At 46.2% G+C, this 21,403-nt stretch overlaps 1 protein-coding gene across 5 annotated transcripts in view; it reads right to left on the bottom strand.

Moving 5' to 3' along the window:
• zmp:0000000660 (arf-GAP with Rho-GAP domain, ANK repeat and PH domain-containing protein 2) overlaps nt 1-21,403 on the bottom strand; it is a 494,698-nt gene that overhangs the window by 124,424 nt on the left and 348,871 nt on the right. For all 5 annotated transcript variants that reach the window (XM_038791442.1, XM_038791438.1, XM_038791439.1 and 2 more), the window contains exons 21-22: nt 17,535-17,747; nt 457-562 (exon numbers count right to left, since the gene is read on the bottom strand). In XM_038791442.1, the coding sequence (XP_038647370.1) occupies nt 457-562; nt 17,535-17,747 (319 nt within the window). The remainder of the gene's footprint in view (nt 1-456; nt 563-17,534; nt 17,748-21,403) is intronic.

Genomic DNA, 21,403 nt, shown 5'->3' with positions numbered 1-21,403 from the left:
CCCCTCTGTAGCGTGTTTTGCAGTGGCGGAGGCCCATGGCTGGCCAGCAGTGGATTTTGCGGTCCCAATGCTGTCGACAGGGTTTCCCATTATTCGCCCTCTCGGTTGCTGGGGAACCAGCGGTGGGGGGTTGCCATCAGCAGGACCGGAAGATCCCGCCGGCAGAAATAGTCATAAAATTTCAGTCCATGTAAATTATGTAGATCTTCCAGTCACCCTTTTGAGGAACAGTACCTAATGCCCAGTTTGTATGAACTGTAGAAATTACTGACCAGAAATGAACTGACAATCATTTGCATTATTCAACTGAAAAGTACCTGTTAAATTGTGCTTTTTTTCCTCTGAAGTGGAGATCTTTTCCATGTCTATCCGCTTATGACATGGATAAGGTAAATATGAGCAATAAGGGCAGATATTGTTCATGTTGAAAGCAACAGAAATGCTAATTCCACACACCTGTAGAGGTGACCAATCAGGGCTGCAAGAGTGACCCGGTTGACACGTGGTAATGTTTGTATTAACATTCGGTACTTCTCCAGTCTTTCCTTCTTATTTTGTACATCTAGTGACAAAAGATTGTTGGGGTTAAGCTCAGGCAGAAAGTTCAGAAAAAGGCAATGCATTAAACGGACTCAACACGACTAAACTGCTACATTATATTAAAAAAAGCCTGACGAGTGAGATTACCACACTGGCCTTTCCTTGATGTAAAATTACACACCACCTTCATGAGCACAACTCATTATAGAGCAGTGCCCTCAGTGACATTGGTAACAGGTTGCTGAGAGTTGTGTGTTCTCTCAGGGCTCCAGTGAATTCATTTTAATGAGATTATAAGCACTTTAAGGCATGGGAGGTTTCGCTTGCAGAATTCTGCAGGGAGTTAATTTCTACTTTCCTCTAAACAAACAAAACTTTTATGCGATTCAGCTTTCAATGAATTCATCCAGCAGCTCACTGAGCACACATGAAATACCTTTGCACTCTGGGGCTTTGTGATTTATGAAGCTCATTGTGATTTGTGGTTTGGGGTTTGCATCTCACTCTAATGCAACCTTTCCTAAAATTACATTCTTAAAATATTCACTGGAAACATGCAAACATAAATTCATGATGTATTTGGATTTGAAAATGAGATGCATTGAAATACTTAACTAGGGATGAATACATATATTACATATTATTTTGATGATAGAAGCTAAAATAGGTGAAAGATGTGATGGGGGTTGCACATTTAAACAAAAGCATAAAAGGGGAGAATTTGAAATCACGAAGTTTGTGATAATGCTAAATACCAATTTTACAAAATGCTTAACCGTTTCAGGTTTATCCACCTTTCTCTGGAGTTTAAACATATGAAGTTATAAGTTGCGTGAAGGACTTTGTTTCTTGGCTTGTCCTCATTTTAGCACAAATTAGAAAAAGCACCTGTAATGCTGGCAGTCTCATAGCATTTGTAGAGAAAAAAAATCTGCTTTGCATTACGAATTTTAACAAGTTACACAATCAAGAGTATGTGGGCTCCGGAAAGAGGCATGGCTTCCAGCCCAGTTGTTCCAGTACAGCTAGAACACTGGCATCTATGCAATGTGTGGAAAATTGACCAGGTATGTCCTTTCTTCAAAACGCAGGACAAATCTAATCTGATTATCACCCTTTTAGCCTAATCTTAATTATCAGCAGTGTGACAGAATGTCGTGTCTACAATACTGTTCAACCTCACTGACACAGTATGGATTCGACGAGGTCCACTTGTTCGGCAACTGGATTAGAACCTCAGTCCAACAATGACGAAAGAGCTGAATTCAAGAAGTGAAGGGACAGTGATTGCCCTTCACATCAAGAGTCTTTTTGACTGAGTGTGGCATCAAGTAGTCCTAACAAAACTGAAATCGACGGGAATCAAGAGGAAAATTCTCCTCTGATGGGAGTTATGACGTGCACAAAGGAAGATGGCTATGGTTATTCTTTTTATTCATTTATGGGCCAGGATTCTCCCCTACCCGGCGGGGCGGGGGGTCCCGGCGTAGCAGAGTGGCGCCAACCACTCCGGCGTCGGGCCTCCCCAAAGGTGCGGAATTCTCCGCACCTTTAGGGGCTTGGCCCGTGCCTGAGTGGTTTCTGCTCCGCCGGCCGGTGCCAAAACCGGCACCAACGGCCTTTGGCGCCCGTCGCCCCACGTCGGGGCTGGCCGAAAGGCCTTCGCTGGTCTGCGCATGCACCGGTGCATCAGCGGCCGCTGATGTCACCTCCAGCTCATGAGCGGTGGAGGGGGTCTCTTCCGCCTCTGCCATGGTGGAGGATGTGGCGGCGGCGGAAGAAAAATAGTGCCCCCACGGCACTGGCCCGCGCCCCCCCCAGGACCCCGGGGTCCCGCTCGCGCCGCCAATCCCGCCAGAACCAGAGGTGCTCCAATTCCTGCCTGCGGGAGAGGCCTGTCAGCAGCAGCAGTTCGGCCCATTGCGGGCCAGAGAATCGCCGTGGGGGGGCACGGCGATCGGCAGGACATGATTCCCGCTTCCGCTGATTCCCGGGTGGCGGAGAATTCCGGCCACGGTGGGGGCGGGATTTACGCCGGCCCCGGGCAATTCCCCGACCCTGCGGGGGGTCGGAGAATTCCGCCCATGGGATGTGGACATTGCTGGCTAAGCCAGCATTTATTGCCCATTCGTAGCTGTCCTTCAGAAGGTGGTGGTGAGCTGCCTTCTTGAACTGCTGCAGTCCCTGAGGTGCTGGAACATTCACAGTGCTATCAGGGAGGGAATTCCAGGATCTTGACCCAGCGACAGTGAAGGAGCAGCGATATGTTTCTAAGTCAAGATGATGCGTGTCTTGGAGGTGAGCCTCCAGTGGTTGTGTTCCCAGGTATTTGCTGCTCATGTCCTTCATGGGGTTGGTAGGTGCTGCCGAAGGATCCTTGGTGAGTTCCTGTTGGGTATGTTGAAAGAAGGTGCACATGGCTGCCACTGTACGTCACTGCAGATTTCCTCAGGGTGATGCCCTCAGCTCAACCATCTTCAATTGCTTCATCAATAACCTTTCCCTCCATCATAAAGTCACAATTAGGCTGTTCACTGATGATTGCAGTGTTCAATTCCATTTACAATTTCTCAGATAATGAAAGAAAACCTGCATGCAGGTCCCAGCTAGCTTACAGTCTTGGGATGAAAACAGACAAATGACATTTATACCACATGAGTGCCAGGCAATGACCATTTCCAACAAGAGAGAGTATAGCCTAAGGGTTCTCAAAACTGTCAGTCACAACCTCTGATTGGATTGCGGAAGTTACATTTGGGGTCACAAGCTCACCCTCCTCCAAGGCAGCAATGGTGACTGTATGGGAGACACCCCTGCCTTGAGGATCTGGCTGGACAGCACTGCACCCAATGGATTAATTCCAGTACTGGTTGTATGGCAAGCCCAAAGCATCCTTTAGCATCACAAACTGGTAGGTTTGAGTGGGCCCAGGATCTTTGTCACTGACTCAGTGCAGGCAGTGGTTGGAAAATCTCAGTGGCAGACTCAGTCACTGACTGAGAAAAAAAATGATATAACTTGGTTAAGCCGTGAAGGTGAACGCTAGTTTCAAACCTTTTTGTGTTTCTGCTCCTGTCTGCCCGGTGTACAGATTCTTTGTCCCAGGAGAGCGGCTGCTGAGTGAGTGAGCGAGAGTGAGTGAGTGAGTGAGTGAGAGTGAGGGTGTAGGGCCAGGGATGAGGCTGTGTGTGGTGAAAAATAAGAGGTTAATTACAATATATGTGTGGGGTTTGGTGGAGTCGTGCATTATCGAGTCTTCCACTCAAAGGGAACATGGACAGCCTGGCTGACTCACAGAAGATAATAATTCTTTTCACAGAGTACTTGAAAAAACTCAGCTTCATACTTTGTAATACACAAAGTTTAATAATTATATACTGAATATTACAATTTTGCTTTATTTACTGCTGCCACTGAAATTGGCGGTGGTAATAGTTTTCGCCCTTGTTAGGCTGCGTGCGTACAAAAGGTATATCTCAAATCTAATGGCAGATTTCAATGTAACTGGGTGCAGAATGAGATATGCACAAGGAAGAATATATCAGATTTTGCCGAAGATGTTGATTCAGTGTCTGGATTATTTTAATATCATGGAGAAGGACAAAGACAGCAGGTGCATGGGAACACGACCGCCTGCAAGTTCCCCTTCAAGCCACACGCCACCTTGACTTGGAAATATATCACCGTTCCTTCACTGTCACTGGGTCAAAATCCTGGAACACCCTTCCATTTATACCAGATGGATTGCAGAAATCCAAGAAGGCAGCTCACCACACCTTCTCAACAGCAGTTAGGAATGGATAACAAATGTTGGCCTTGCCAGCGATGCTTACACCCCGTGAATGAATAAAGAAAAATCAAGGAGTGAAGGTAATGTTCTGTTGCAAAGTACAAAATTGCAATTGCTCAGGTGTCAGAGGCTGATTAGAATTAATGAGGTGCAGGCTGCAGAACGTAGTTATCTGAAAGTGACCAGATAAAAGTCAGTAAACACAGTGACATAAAGACCTGTCTGATACATTTATGTAATGTTAGAATCATGTCTGATGCCATTTTCTCCTGGTGTAACACCCGAAAAGGTAATTCAAGTAATTGTTCGACTGATAAAGCAAGTGTATAAAGAATAAAAAACAGTCTTTTGGCTAGTGGACTAACAAATTAATTCTTTCATAGCGAGATGAAGGCTCTCCTATATCTTCTCCCTCAGCTTTTACAAAAGCTAGTTCCGGATACCAATTGGATTATTAGTTTGTAAGAATGGTGAGCAGTGATGAGGAAGGGGAAGCAGAGTAGTCTCAGTCGACTCATGATATGATTACATTGTTGTGAGTGTACGGCAGCACCCGCAATATTTGTTATATTTTCAGATATTTACTGGACTGAGACAGACAAGTGGGATGGAGGGGACAATCGTGGGAATTGAAAGGAATTTCAGAGTGCCAGTTCATGATCGTTTTGTTTTTGGGTCTGACATCGATTGTGTTGCCGTGGATTTTTATGAGCACCATGTGAGGCAATCTCAATTTATGCATTTAAAGGGCCAAGCTATAGCAACAACTTGAAGAAGTTAACAGTTTGTTCAAAGAGGGAAACTTTTAATGATGGATTAGGATGGTCTTGATTTAGAGAAAACGCTCTTTCATGCCTTTCTTACTTCTAGACTCGACTATCCCAACTCCTGGCTGGTCGCTCATATTCCAAAGCTCTGCTGTTTGTGCCCTGATTCACACAAGGTTCTGTTCACCTATCACCTCTGTCCTTCTATTCACAATCATATTGAATCCCAGTACGGCAATGTTTTAATGAAAACATTTTCAATTCAATTTCAAATCTCTCCTTGGCCTTCCTATCTCTTGAAGGTATTCCGGCCCGACAAACCTCTGAGATACCGCACCCTTTTAATTCCGATATTTTGAGCACCCCAGATTTTAATCGCTCCACCGTTCACAATCTTGCCTAAACCCTAAACCCTGGAATTACCGTCGGAAAACTCTCCACTCTCTTTTCTCTTCAGGTGCGCCGTAAGACCTAAATCCTACTTCTTTGGCTGAGCCTTTGCTCATTTGTCTTCACAACTCTTTATGTGGCCCAGCACCACAGTTTGTTTGATAACATCCATGTGACACATCTTGGGACATTCTACCACATTAAAGGTGCTATATAAATGAGTTATTGATGTTCCCACCATCCATCGTGTCAACATATGTCACCACACTTACTCATACGTCTGTTATTTCTCCAATTACAGGAGAAGGGAACACACGAAGAGGAACCGCTGGCACAGTAGCCACATGCAGCGGGGGGATGTGAGGGATTCTGTGCATTTGAATTCAGTTTGTGGCAGACCCTAACCAAAACAGATACTAAACTGAAAAGGGAAGCAGAAGCGGAGACAGAACAGGTAAAAATAGAAAGTAGACCGGCCCTCCCAGTTTCTAAGGAAGAAAAAAGAAATGGAGGTTTGGGAACTAAAGTTTCTGGGCAAATTAAGCTCGTTGAAAGATAATAAAAGGACAAAAATCAGTCCATGCTGAGCAGTAACAATTGATGAGTCCAGTGATGCAGCAGAGGCAAGCTGGAGATGACTGAAGAAGACAGGGTCCAAATCCAAAAGCTGAGAGTACGTTTATGCAGCTTTTTCAGTTTCCTGAAGCTAACCATGGTGGATCTACACTATTCAGGCTAGTTTGAGGGGGTTCTGCAGATGTACAGCATTTGTAATGAACACCGTCCCATGGAAGCCGGATTGGTGGTGCGCTTCTGTATGCTGGCATCAGATTTGCTCCTGGAAAGGGGAACAACTGATATTCTTTGTGAGGAAGACAAAGTTTGAAGGAATGTTTGGCTCAGTGTGCTCAGCAAAATTTGAGTTGGCCGCTGAGCCAATTTGTATGATCTGTCTGAGCTCTAACTGCCATTTAATGACCAATTTACAGTTTTTACTGCTTATAATCAAACACAATTTGCCTGTCAATTCTTCTTTTACTCATGTTAGTTCTTGATGTTAGATCATAGGAAAGAGAGTGGGTGTGATTTAATGGCCTCAACGTGCCCGACCAGCTGATGCAACAAGGCCTATGAATCTTATGAGGCGCCTCTCGCAAGATTCTCGACGTTTGAGATGACTTGCGAGATTCATCCAAACCTCAAGAGACATCACGATCTGATCTCGCCTGCGTTGGGCGAGATCCAGATATTTAGGTTTAAATGAGCCCTTGTGCCATATTCTCCTGGGGCTTGGGAACTAGCAGCCTGGCCAGCGGGTCCTGGACCAGGCGCCGTTCAGTACTGAGCCACACAAATGTGGAGCAGGCCTAACAGCACCTGGGGGGGCCTACCAGGACATTGGAGACCCCTGCGTGGATGGAGAAAGGTCAGGGTGGCTCCCTGGCTCTCCTTCTGGCACGCAGGCACTTGGCAATGCCACCCTGGCACTGCAAAGGTGCCCAGTCAGGAGGCACTTGCACGGTACCTGGATGACATTTCCAGGATTCCCGGGTGTCAGAATGGCACTGATAGGGCCAGATATGAAGGGGCCTCATAAAGGTCGGGGGGTGAAGAGTGGAAGTCCTAAAAAGGGAGATGCCCTCAGTCACCCCATAGAATGGTGTTCTCACATAGGTGTTATGGGGGGTGATGCCCATGTGTGCAAAGGGTGACATTTCTCATGGGTGGGGGCGTTGTGTGGCTCCTCGAATTCACTTAGAGAATAGTGCACCCTTTCAAATGGCACACCAATCTCTGCGGAGCCGGTCTCACTGGCAAGTTCAGATCCACAGTACTGAAAAACATTCTGTGTGAACTTGATCAGGGAGAAACTCACTCCAAAACGCCCCCACAAATGACTCAATTTGGGTGAATAGTGGTGTGGATCTCTCTCAAAAAGCCAGCGAAAAACAATCCGTAAATCTCAAACAAAATGACCCAACTCAGGAGAACACAGTACACGTTGACGAGAATTCAGTTTCAGATAAAGCAGCCTGAAATGGAAAAATAAATGAAGCTACTCGAATTGGAAAGAAATGGAGATGCAGAAGCTTAAAACTGAATTCCTGAAAGGGAAGTGAGCAAAGGAAGAAAGAGACAGAGAGCTTCAAAGAAAGAAATACATTAAAAAATATAAACTGGCTAAAGAAAGGCTGGTTACATGGTTTAAGAGAATTGGTTCTGTACAATAAAAATGATAATGTAGGAGATAAAAGTGATGTAACAAAGCCAGTATGCTTTCATTGATGTAAGAAGGGACATGTGGAAATTGTTGGAAGATGAAAGTTAAATCAGTGATAGTAATAGGGACAGCTAGAGATTTTTTGGGAAAGGCTGCTCCAGTAAACAAAACAGATGATAAAAGAATAGTACAGTTGCAAAGTGTTCCCTCAGAACCTACAAAAGTGGTGGAAATGGATTGGAACCGTAAAGGGAATTCAACGAGCCACATGCCATAAAGCACTCTCACAATGATTGATTTCAGAGTGAAAAATACAGTCAGCTTTCTGGTACAATAAATGTAAGAACTGCAAGGGTTAATTAAATGACTGAGAACAGCCACTGGATGGAGCTAGAGTTACAAGTATATAAAACATTGATGCTGAGCCTTGTGGGAGAAAAGTGAAGGAATTAGCTCGAGACAGACTGAAGGAAAGATAGTGTGAGTAAGAGCAGATCACAGTTTATAGTCGTACAGAGATTAATTTGGATGAGTGTAGATTATATGTTAATAATCAACTGTGTATTATTTAGGAGTATGTGTCGAATCCAAATTTGTAGTGTTAATAAATTTATAGCTTTGTTCAAGTTAAAGCTATTTTGTGGTCTTTGTGAATACTACGCCAATGAATTAAGCAACACAAAGAACACCACAAGCTTTATAATATTAGGTTGCGTTTCTGTTGCCTTGCCAGTACTAATTCATTAAATTTTGCTCTGCTGGGGCATTCATGAGTCCATGAACTTCCCAGACTTTGCATTGGAGGTGATTCCTTTTGAGGATGCACAAGTACAAGACTCATGCTCACCATGGACCAACTCAAATACTCACACTTCAGAAATGAGCAAGAGTTGATGTAGACAGCCTATGTTGGAGGACATAATGCTTTCCAAGCTCTGCTCAACTGGGCACCAAGCGTACCTTAAAGATTGTTGATGAAAATCAATGAAGAGTAACAGGGAATATGCAATGCACAAACAGGCCTTCCTAGCATCCCAACTATGATTGCAGAGAGAGTGCAGGAGTCCACCTCAAATATATGAGTGGGCTGATGTTATAGGGCATTGAAATAATTTATTTTTGCAGAGGCCAAGTGGCCAATTTTGTGGAAAATCTAAGGAGAGCATGCACACCTTGACCATGCCCATGCACCCTCACATCAACAGCATTACATAGAATGAGGGTATGTCGTGTTATTGTCACTGGACTAGTAATCTAGAGATCCTGGGCAATGCTCTGAGAATTGTGTCCGAATCCTACCAAGGCAAATGGTGAAATCTGAATTCAATAAAAATCTGGAATTATAAGTCTAATGATGACCATGAAACCATTGTCAATTGTTGTAAAAATCCATCTGGGTCACTAATGTCCTTTAGAGAAGTAAATCTGCCATTCTTACCAGGTCTGGCCTACATGTGACTGCAGATCCACAGCAATGTGGTTGACTCTTAAATGTCCTCTGAAATGGCCTGGCAAGCAACTCAGTTCAAGGGCCATTAGGGAAGGGCAATAAATGCTGGCCAATCTGGCGACGCCCAGATCCCCATAACGAATAAACAAAATACCTGAGCCATAACCTTACGATGTCACAATGAAAGGTAGCCAGTGTTCTCCAGCAATTTGGTAGAAAACTCGCACTGATGGTTCACAAGAGTGAAATGAAATTAAAATCACTTATTGTCACAAGTAGGCTTCAATTAAGTTACTGTGAAAAGCCCCCAGTCACCACATTCCGGCGCCTGTTCGGGGAGGCTGGTACGGGAATTGAACCGTGCTGCTGGCCTGCCTTGGCCTGCTTTCAAAGCCAGCGATTTGATGGCAAAGGGTGAAATTCAAGTGTAAACTCTGCATAACTTATTCCACTTCTCAGTCATTGTAAACTCCAGCCCTAGTTGTGTAAGGGGCCTTTCTGATGACTCCCTTATTTCCCCTTTATTTTTGCTGTTAACATGTTGATCCATGGTTGCTCAATGGACATGTATTTTGAGTCAAGCAGCAGAGAGAATTAGGAATTCAAGAAGTTGTAACATAGTATTTGGTGCTGCTAGTTTTCGAACCGGAGAACTCAGACTTTTTGGCAGCCGGGGAATGGTGAGGGACTCTATTTGATTGGTTGGCTGGTGGTCAATGAATTGGCCGAGAAGCCGTATTCTGCCTGATAGGTGGTGATTGGATTTTGCCTGAGGGGAATTATTTCCAGAGATCTAAGGAAATCAAAGTTCCTGGAGATTCAGGGAAAAGGACCTTCTCTCTCGCTCCAGAAAGGCTTTGAGTTGCTATATTTCTAAAACTGCAGAGACCTGAATGAATCAACAGTGAAAACCGTTACAGGCTGGAAAGGAGAAATCTTGACCTGAGAGCCTGGTTTGAAGGACAGTGTTCTAGAAACAACCATCTGAAACAAAGACTCTTATCTTTTACTTATCATTTTTTACACCCCTTTCCTCTCGTTTGTGTTTGTCTGTCTTGTGTGTGTGTAGAGGGTGGGGAAGTTAAAGTGGGGGCTTAGGAATTAGGTAATAGTTAACCAGTTGTATTTGCTGCACATGTCTTTATAGTTTTAATAAATAATAAGTAATTGTGTACAAATTTACAATTCTGGTCTACAATTCTTGACTAATAATTGGGCAACCAAGGGCAAAAGACGAAGGAAATTTTTCCCTGAGTTATTGGTTAATTCAATTGTGTTGCCACTCCAGATCAAGGGTGGCTGGAATTGACTGTACCCTAGCCCAGGGTGGCCTAACAGCTGCCACACATGCAGGTGAAGCAGTTTCTGACAGAACCTTCACAGGTTTTAGCATCCAGTGGAAGTCAGCTAATAGCATCTCAAAACTCTAGTTCAACATTTGCTGAAATCACAGGGGTTACATCATGCAGAGACAAGACGAAAAGAAAGAGTAAAAATGTATCATTGCACAAGTGGATGCACATGGTGAGTGAACAATTTTACATCGCAAAGTTTCTGTTCCATTTTTTAAAAATAAATTTTATTCCGATTTTCAACAACAAATTTTATCCCAACAAAGAAAAACAGTAACGCCTCCCCTCCAATACAAAAACAATAAATTAACAACAAGAAAAGGAAATAAGCATAAAACCATGAGAACAAATCCCCGTAACAACCCGTTCGACCCTGGAACCAACCACCTTAGACAAGGTCCCCCGCCACCCCCTTCCAGAAACCCTCCAATGCCGGACACGCCCAGAACATGTGGGTGTGATTCGCTGGGCTCCCCGAGCACCTGCCACACCTGTCCTCACCCCCAAAGAACCGGCTCAGCATGGTCCCAGTCATATGCGCCCTATGCAGCACCTTTAGTTGGATTAGACTAAGCCGTGCACAAGAGGAGGAGGAATTCACCCTTCCCAGGGCGTCCCCCACGTCCTCTCCTCAATATCCTCCCCCAACTCCTCCTTCCACTTTGCTTTCAGCTCTTCCACCGAGGCCTCCTCCCCCTCCTGCATCACCTGATAAATTGCAGAGATCCTACCCTCACCAGCCCACGTCCCCGAGAGCACCCTATCCTGACCCCCCTTGGCGGCAATAGCGGAAACTCCGCCACCTGCCGCCTAACAAATGCCCTAATCTGCATATACCTGAAGGTATTCCCTGGGGGGAGACCCCACTTCCCCCCCAACTCCTCTAAGATCGCAAACCTCCTGTCGAGAAAGAGGTCCCCCATCCGCCTGATACCTGCCCTATGCCAACTCAGAAACCCTCCATCTATCCTCCCTGGTACGAACTGGTATCGGGGACCAAAGCGAGGCCTTCACTTCCCCCCTATGCCGCCTCCACTGCCCCCAGATTTTGAGGGTAGCCACCACTACTGGAGGTGTAGAGTACCTTGCCGGGGAGAACGGCAACGGGGCCGTCACCAGCGCCTCCAAACTCGTGCCCACACAGGACGCCGCCTCCATCCCCCTCCATCACCCACCTACGAATCATTGCCACGTTCGCAGCCCTGTAATACCCACACAGGTTGGGCAGCGCCAATCCACCCACTTCCCTGCCTCGCTCCAAGAATTCCCTCCTCACCCTCGGGGTATTCTGCGCCCACACAAACCCCGTAATATCCTGTTAACCCTCCTAAAGAAAGCCTTCGGGACCATAATGGGTAACATTCTTCCACACTGGAAGAAGAACAGAAACCTCGGGAGCACCGTCATCTTAACCGACTGGACGCTGTCCGCTAGGGAGAGTGGAAACACATCCCACCTCCTGAACTCCTCCTCCATCTGCTCCACAAGCTTGGGAAGTTTAACCTATGCAGGGCCCCCCAGCTCCTGGCTATCTGGACTCCCAGGTATCTGAAGCTCCTCTCTGCCCTTTTCAGCGGGAGCTCTCCTATCTCTTTCTCCTGGTCCCCCATATGCACCACAAACAGCTCACTCTTCCCCAGAGAAGTCTCCAAACTCCCCCAGAATCCCCATCACCTCTGGCAACCCCCCGCCGGATCTGCAATGTACAGCAAAAATCGTCCGCGTACCGCCGGTGCTCCCCCCTCCCTTGCCTCATTCAGGGTCCTCACTAACAAGGGGCCCAACAGGTCTGAAAACTTCTTGTAAAATTCCACCGGGAACCCGTCAGGCCCCGGTGCCTTCCCTGACTGCATACTCCCCATCGCATTATCAGTTCCTCCAACTCGACTGGCGCCCCCAGACCCTCCGCCCGCTCCTCCCCTACTCTCGGGAACTCCAGCTTGTTCAAAAAGCGGTCCATCCCACCCTCCTCCCCAGGGAGCACTGACCGGTACAATTCCTCATAGAAGGTCTGAACACTCCGTTAATGTCCCTTGCACTCCACACCAGACTCCCTCCTCCGTTCCTAACTCGCCCTATCTCCCTCGCCGCCTCCCGCTTCCGGAGCTGATGGACCACCATCCGACTTGCCTTCTCCCCGTACTCATATACCGCCCCTTGCGCCTTCCTCCACTGCGCCTCCGCTTTCCGGGTGGTCAATATATCAAACTCCGCTTGGAGACTACGACTCTTCCTCCAAAGCCCTTCTTCTGGGACCTCCGTGTACCTCCTGTCCACCCTTACCATTTCTTCCATCAACCTCTCCCTCTCCTTTTTCTCCCATCTCTCCGTGTGCCCTAATAGAAATCAGCTCCCCCCTAACCACCGCCTTCAACGCCTCCTAGACCACCCCCACCTGCGCCTCCCCATTGTCATTAGTTTCCAAATACCCCTCTACACACCTCCGCACCCGCCCACATACCTCCTCATCCGACAGCAGCCCCACCTCTAACCTCCACAGCGGGCGTTGGTCCTTCCCCTCCCCCAGCTCCAGGTCCACCCAATGCGGAGCGTGGTCTGATATGCTATCGCCGAATACTCCGCCCCTACCACACTCGGAATCAATGCTCTGACGAAGACAAAAAAGTCAATCCGGGAGTAAGCCTTATGGACATGGGAGAAGAACGAGAACTCCCTGCCCCCCGGCCTCATAAACCTCTAAGGGTCTACCCCTCCCATCTGGTCCATGAAACCCCTCAGCACTGTGGCCGCCGCTGGCCCCTTACCGGTCCTGGACCTAGAACGATCCAGTGTTGGGTCCAGCACTGTATTAAAATCTCCTCCCAATATCAAGCCCCCCCCGTCTCAGGATCTGGAATCCGGCCCAGCATGCGCCGCATGAAACCTGCATCGTCCCAATTTGGGGCGTACACATTAACCAGCATCATCCGTTCCCTTGGAGTCTACCACTCACCATTACACATCTGCCACAGCTATCCGCCTCCACGCTCGACGCCACAAATGACAAGCTCTTTCCCACTAAAATCGCCACACCCCAGTTCCTCGCATCTAACCCCGAATGGAACACTTGTCCAACCCACCCTCTTCTCAGCCTAACCTGATCCGCCACCCTAACGTGCGTTTCCTGGAGCATAGTCACATCCACCCCTCGCCCCTTAAAGTGCGCAATCACCTGGTGCCCGCTTGACCGGCCCATTTAGACCCCTTACATTCCATGTGACCAGTCGAATCGGGGGGCTATTCCCCCTCCCTCTGCGCTGGTCAGCCATAACTTTCCCTCGGCCCACCACGTGCCCACAGTACCCACACGGCCCGTTCCCCATGGTGGCAGATCCCCATCCCCCCCCCCCCCAGCACCATCTGTTCCTCTTCGGCCCTTCCAGCAGCAACCCGGTACCTCTCCCCCCCCCCACCAAGCTAGGGCCCCCCTAGCTGCGTTGCCCCTCTCATTGTACTTCCGTAAGTCAGCCGACTCTGCTGACCCCGTCTACTCCCGCCACCCCAACGACCCCCCCCCCCCCCCCCCCCCCCCCGGTGTAACCCAACCGCCACTCCCCCCGAACGGTACAGACCCCTCCCATTCCGCCTCCAGCGCGGGAAAAAGCCCGCGCTTCCAACTTAAACCCCGCCCCTCGACCCAAAACGTGGGAAAGAAAAAGGCGTGCATCCCACCAGGCCTACAATACAACCCCCCAGCAAAGTTTCTGTTCCTTAGTAGAATCACGCAAATCTATTATTTTCAGCCAAATTCCACCTTGTGTTTGGTGACAAATTGATTTTAACTTGTTTGATGATGAATGGAAAGACTTAAATTACCAGGGACCAAATGGGCGGAATACGCAAGGAGTGATCTGGGAAAGCTCAGCAGGTCCGCCAGCATCTATCATAGATGCATGCCTGCTGAGTTTTTCCAGCGTCTTCTGTTCTTGTTTCAGGTTCCAGCATCCGTAGTTTTTTACTTATTTAATTGATTGAAGGTGTGCCTGGTTGGCTGTTTTTAGGACTGCTTGGTGTTAGTGACATTAAGCAAGGCAGGAGGAGTGGTTGGTTGCATGACATTGGCCCATCGCTGCAACCCAAGTGATTCTTGCATTAACAGGGGCAACCCAAGCAGAAATGTGAACAGCCGGTACTTCGTTATCCTCATCACCTTCCTCTTCATCATTTCCTCCTCCTCAGGATCCTCTAGGAGCCTCTGCTCGATAAACCTCACCTTGCAGATCCAAACCTCACTGCTGCACAATATTGTGCAAATCCAACGTGGCCAATTACCACCCTATCAGTCTACTCTCCATCATCAGCCTAGTGATGGAAGGAGTTATCAACAGTGCTAACAAGGCAGCACATATTTAGCAATAACCCGCCTGGATCACACAGCTCCTGACCTCATTACAGCTATGGATCAAACATGGACAAAAGAGCTGAATGCCAGAGGTGAGGTCAGAGTGGCTGCTCTTGACATCAAGGCAGCATCTGACCAAATACGACAGCAAGGAGCACGAGCAAAACTGGAGTCACCGGAAAAGCGAATGAAAACTCTCGACTGGTTGGAGTCATACTGGCGCAAAGGAAGATGATTTTGGTGGTTGGAGGTCAACCATAGCTCTTGTTGGTTCTGACTGAAGGGAACCTCCAGATCTATCTAGGCACCTAAAGATGCAGTTGTAGAACTTTGAAGAGCAGGCTGCTGGCCATATTACTCCTAGCCTGAAGTCTAATTTTAAGCAGGCAAAGCACCATCTATCATGATGTGATTCAGAAAAGCTCCAAAGTGAAAAATGTAAACTCACAATAAAAATATTGTGAACAAACCATTCTCTATCTGCAGGTAAGAGAGCAGCTGTGAGCACTGAATGTTTATTGAAGTATTTTGAGGAGTTTCAGTCAGCCCCCTCATTGTTGTTGTTCTCGTTTTCACTGACAGTTTTCAGGAATTGCAGGAAAACCACAGATGTGCTGAGTAATTAGCATGTGCTGATAGGTGACCTGCCTTTCCCAGATGTTTGCATACAACCACTAATGCTGAGCTCAAGTTAAACAAGGCAGTTGACGGACTGAAGGAGGTTCCAGACACATTCGCATTTTGATGCTTTTAACACCCTATCTGTATGCAAATTCTTCAATGTCGAAAGAAAAAAATTGTGTTTAAAAATATACTCTGTGCCATGCACATATAAATATATATACTTAATATATATTTATACAAGTTTTATTTTTATAAGTTGCGTAGGTCACATTTGTTATCCTGTTGCTCGTTGTGCTTTTGCTTAATTGCTCTTTTTTAATAACCTTTGCTCTAGAGTCGCCAGGTCACATCAAATGTGACCTACGCAACTTATAAAAATAAAACTTGTATAAATATATATTAAGTATATATATTTATATATGCATGGCACAGAGTATATTTTTAAACACAATTTTTTTCTTTAGACATTGTATCTTTATACCACCACGAGGTTAAAGGTCAAGTGCTGATCAATAACTCAATACACCAGTTAGTAAGTTTCAAACCAAAACACATTTATTATACACACAGTTAATCACTACTCATGCATAAAACTCTACTTACTAGACTATCTCTAACACTAAAAGGCCTATACTTAGCTTTGGAAATGGCCCACCAGGTCAGGGGAACAATGGCCTTTCGTTCGATTCGGAGTCTGCAGGCTTCAAGCTGGTATGGACTAGTAGCTAGGAGCGCCTATCTCGTAGCGTGCGTTAACTGGAGACTTACTTGGTTGGTGCAGCTGCTAGGCAGGTCCCTCCTTGTTGAGAGTCACGGTGAAGAGTTGTTTCGAGCTGCTGAGAGACCCTGCCAAAAAGGCCGAATTGAACTTGGGGACTCTGTTTTATAGTCCCCAGGGGTTTCGAGCCCTTTTGGGCAGACCCCGGACATGGTCCCAATGAATTGGACCAAGTCCCAATCGTTTGAATCGATTTCTCCAATACTGGAGCTATTCCCTGATCGCTGGGCGGTTCCTATGTGTCCGTTGGCCTTCCTTTGTCCTGGCTCCCGCTGGCGCCGGGGAGTCTGGTTTGGTCCCGATTATTTCAATGTATCTAATTGTTCCTGTGGATTGCTCATTAATATGTAGATGGTTGCTGGTTTCAGTTCTGTCTGAGTTTCTGAAAGTCTTAATACACAGGAAACCTTGTACCTACTTGTTTCCCTGTGCCTGACCACTTTTCCCTGTATTCTTTGCGGGCCTCCATTTTGGAATCGGGAAGTGGCCAACCCAGGTGGCTACAATCCAATATAATCTGAGAAAACCACCATTATGTATCAACTTGTACACAAGAATTTCCACAAGCATGATAACAAACATATGAAGAATTTAAATGCAAAATGAACATTTGATAAATGATATTCATAAATGCAAAGTTTAGCCAGTATATTTATTCTGTGTTCCCAGAAATTCCAAAAGAGAAACTGTGCATCGAATTTTCTGATAATGGTGTACAAATTAGCGGTTTAATCAAACATTGAGGATGTATCGGATAACAAAGGAACCTTGGTTTGACAAGAATGGCTTATCTTATGGCATGAAAGTCAAGGAATTCCTTGCAAACTTCTATGGTGGTGGAAGGTGTGTGGAGTAGGATTTCACTGCAGTCCATATGTTAACTTTACTTCGATTCCATGGTCAGTAAGTTTCTGTATTTTGGGTGGGCGGCCACTGCACATTGGCTCATCTGAAAATGTCCTACCCGGTGGTGGAGGGGAGAGGTTTCTAATGAAGGAAGAATTATGCAGCAGCATAACAGCATCAGTTGTGCTGTATGAAGATGAAGGAAGAAGCTTTGAAAATGTTCATACAAACATACAGTGTGTCTGAAGCAACGGGTGGAATAGCAGACTAATAATATTAATACAGATACATACTGCCCTGGTCAGGTGATGAAATGGATTTATATGTCACATTAAGATGGTTTGACCTCTTTGTAGAATAAGCATAATTTTTTTTGTTTTACATCACAGAAAATAGATTCAAAAACCATGGAAGAGATAATTGCTTTATATTACCTAATGCAGACAACCAATATGGATATAGTTCCTTGGTGAGTAGAGCATCATCTATTTCAAACAGAAATCTCTTCATTACATCCGTTACATCACCCAGCTGATGTTCCCCAATTCTCAGCTTCACATTTCTGGCATCTTTTCGAAATTGATCCAAAAGCTGGTTAACTCGTGATAGTGTTCCATTTTTTTGGTAAATTCCTTCACAGCCGAGCCCTAATGAGGAGTGAATTGCAGTTCATTAAAAACACACACACATAAAATGCAGTCCTACTTATTTAGTGAGCAACCAACGCTTCCATTTAACAGAACTTTTCAAATATGTGTCAAGTAGGGTGCCCAGATGGCATTACCAGGGTACAAGTGCCAAGCTGGCATTTTGCCCATGCCGGAATCAGGCCCGGTGGGTGCCCTGCCTGTGTGAGGTGGGGTGTGGAGGACCAAGGACCTTGAGCTTTGAAGGGTCCGGGGTTGCATCAGTGGGGTGGGGAGAGGGGGTCAAGAGATTGGAGCACTATCCTGCACTGAGGACACTAAGCGCGGCCTTGAGGGTGTGTGTGTGTTTTCCATATCAGGGGCCAAAAGAGCAACAAAGTGCCATTAGATAGCAGGGTTGTTCCTGGTGCAATAAACACTGGGTACGTCCCCGCTAATCCCTCCCAGGATGGACTCTGATTTTTTTATTTTATTAATCGCACCCATAGTGTCCTTGAAGAATCTTGGCTTCTACTCTCCAACAGACTTTCCCTTTTGTTCTTTACCCTCGCCCTCTTTTTCCTTTCTTTATAATTACTGAAAACTAATTATATGTCTAATATTATCCATCAAACTAAAATGTTAATGCTGCCTGGCCTGCTGAGACTTTCTAGCATTTTTGGGTGACATCAGCAATGTCAGTGTACCATCCCGCCCAAACGGCATGCACCTGGGGGCCTCTGAACCCCTGGGAAGCCCCCACAAGTGCCATCTGCCTGGTCCTCGTTTATGGAGATCAGTACTGAATGGTGCTCACCCAAAGTCCGTGGCGAAGGGGATATATCCCAACGCCTCGGGTAATTGCATATGCAGTGAGACTTAGCTGTCTCGCTCTAATATGCAGATTTTCCAAAAGGTGATCCCACCCACAATGGGCAGGATTTACATCTCAATGTCTCACGAGATCACATTAGATCTCCAATGTGATCTCGTGAGGCAATGCGTGGCGGGACGATCCTGGGAGCGGGGTCTCACGGCTTCTATCGACCACGTTGCGCCGCAGGCATGGCTTTCCGGGTGTAGCATTGCCGTTCAATCGCGCCCGTTAGCCCGTTACCTCTGTTTCCCCCTCCAGATACTGCCTGACCTGTTGAATATTTCTGACATTTTATTTTTATTATTTATTTGCCGCGGAATGACGACAATATGAAGCGATCAATGTTAATGAAATGCTCAACTAAAAGCCATTCCAACCATCCTGAAACCCAAAACTTAGCAGCGCACAATCATCATTTACTTATGTTGTTTTATGCTTATTCTTTCCTATTCAGCCACTGAGAGTATCCTGCAGCATGAGCCTCAGCCATTTGGTTTCATTTTTCAGTAAAACACTTACATCGTCAGTAAATAGTCCATCGGAGTTTGAAGAGTTAATATGTGACTAGAATACGACAGATAATAAGAAAACACACACCGACAATTATAAAGGTTGAGATTCAAGCACGAGTAGAAGTAACCTTATGGTTCAGGTTTTTATACCCACAAGGCAAAAGTGAAAATCTGTCGTCTGAAATGCAATCAGTAGTAATGAGCTGCATATTTTGTTCTTCTCCATCTTTTCTTCAAATAAACTCACCTTTAGACTTCATCCTATGATGAAGAGATACTCATTGACCAGCTGTCAGGAGGAACAATTTTCAATTCTATGCTGTAGACCTTCCTTACATGCCAGTGTGGGCATATCTGAGTTAAATAGGAAATACATTAACTATTCATAACAACTGACCCCATCATTCTCCTATAATTCAGTATTAAAATGTGTGACTCCTATTGATATGCTAAATACTTTACTGTGCTCGAACATAAAACAACATCCTCTACTTCCTCTGACATAAGGAGATACACAAAATAGCAAAGTGGTGTAATGCATGATGTGAAAAGTCACATGTGTGAGGGAGTAGTATTCGGCGGGAGTCCAGAAATATGTTTTATGCTGGAGTGAGTTTCCCGCGGAATCTGCCAGATCAGTAAACCCGCTGGAGGCTGGGGTGAAACCTCTTTGCACCTTGCTAATGGGAGGCAGATGATAGCCCGACCAGAATTTGCCATGCTCGCCCAATTCTCCACAATGCCAGCGGGAAAACACACCAGTCCAGAACACATCTGGAACAACAACATAGCATGCAGAAGTTGGGGCACACCTGAAATAATGCATGGGACTGCCTCCGGAACTCAGGATGGAGACTGCCAGCAACCCCAAAACCTGAAACGCCACAGCAGTGGGTGGGGGGAGCATCTATAGATGGATCTTCTAGACTCAGTGTCATTGAGGAGGTTCATCTTTCAGCCTCAGAGTGTTCCTGGAGATCTATCTTCTTTCTTCATTAGTGAGTCAGTGATGTAGGGCACCTTTTCAATATGGCACCGAGATATAATGGCAGAACTCACATCATCATGCCCACCCTAGCATGGAATACGGCAATAAACTCTTGGGTCCATGATTAACGAGTTTGGGACTAGGAGATATTGTATGGTTTCCTGACGGCCTCCGGAACGGAAAACGCTCCCTGTTTCCAACCCCATCACAGGCCTTAGTTCCAGATGGGAGAATTCCACCCATTAATTTTCCCCTGTCCTTTTACACGATGTGGAGATGTCGGTGTTGGACTGTGGTGAGCACTGTAAGAAGTCTCACAACACCAAGTTAAAGTCCAACAGATTTGTTTCGAATCACTAGCTTTCGGAGGACTGCTCCTTCCTCAGGTGATTCAGGGCCAGGCCACATCAGAGCCCCCCCTCCCCCACCCTCCCCAAAGGCCTCCTCTGGACACCTCCACGCTGAGGTCTCGGCGGCTGAGAGCAGGTGTGAATGGCGCCGGCGGGACTCATGTTTTTTACGACGGTCGAGAATCGGCGGGGGAGCGCTCGGCCAACCATGGTGGCGCCAACGGCGCTGATTCTCCGCTCTGCAGAGAACATGTCCTGATGTCGGGATGGCATGGCGCAATCCGCGCCAGTCGCGGGGATTCTCCGGCCTGGCCCCCAGGCTGTGGAAATCTCGTTCCCTTTTGTTTGTACCTTGTGGATCTCCAAATATATTACTAAACATATATTTCTTAATCTTGGGCATTAAAGTGTCAATGCAATCATGACACAACTATCTATTGTAGCTTATTTCGTACTTGCAAATATCCACAATTTTATACTTGGCCTCTAGGTTTTCTGCTTCTCCATTGTTCTCATATTGCCCCCCCACCCCTCCACAATTGTACTCCCTTTGTTTCTTAAATACCTTAATATTTTGATCCATTATTCAACTGAGATGTTGCATTATATTTTGCATCTTATTATGATTTAAAAAAAATAAAGTCAATATATATTTTATTTTTCTGATTGTATTAATTTGCTCTGTTCCAATACAGGTGAAGGATCTGCACCTGAAATACCAACTTAACTTTAACTTTTTTCCTTTATTCTTTCATGGGGTGTAGGCACCAAAGCCAGGCCAGCATTTGTTGCACATTCCCAAGAGCGGTACAGTAGCACAGTGGTTAGCACTGTTGCTTCACAGTTCCAGTGTCACAGGTTCAATTCCTGGCTTGGGTCACAGTCTGTGTGGACTCTGCATGTTCTCCCCCCTGTCTGTGTGGGTTTCCTCTGGCTGCTCCGGTTTTCTT

Source organism: Scyliorhinus canicula, chromosome 3 (genome assembly GCF_902713615.1).
Source record: "Scyliorhinus canicula chromosome 3, sScyCan1.1, whole genome shotgun sequence".
Classification (NCBI taxonomy): Eukaryota; Metazoa; Chordata; class Chondrichthyes; order Carcharhiniformes; family Scyliorhinidae; genus Scyliorhinus; species Scyliorhinus canicula.
Note: the sequence above shows the minus strand (reverse complement) of the source record. Positions and strands in the feature narration are given on the sequence as shown.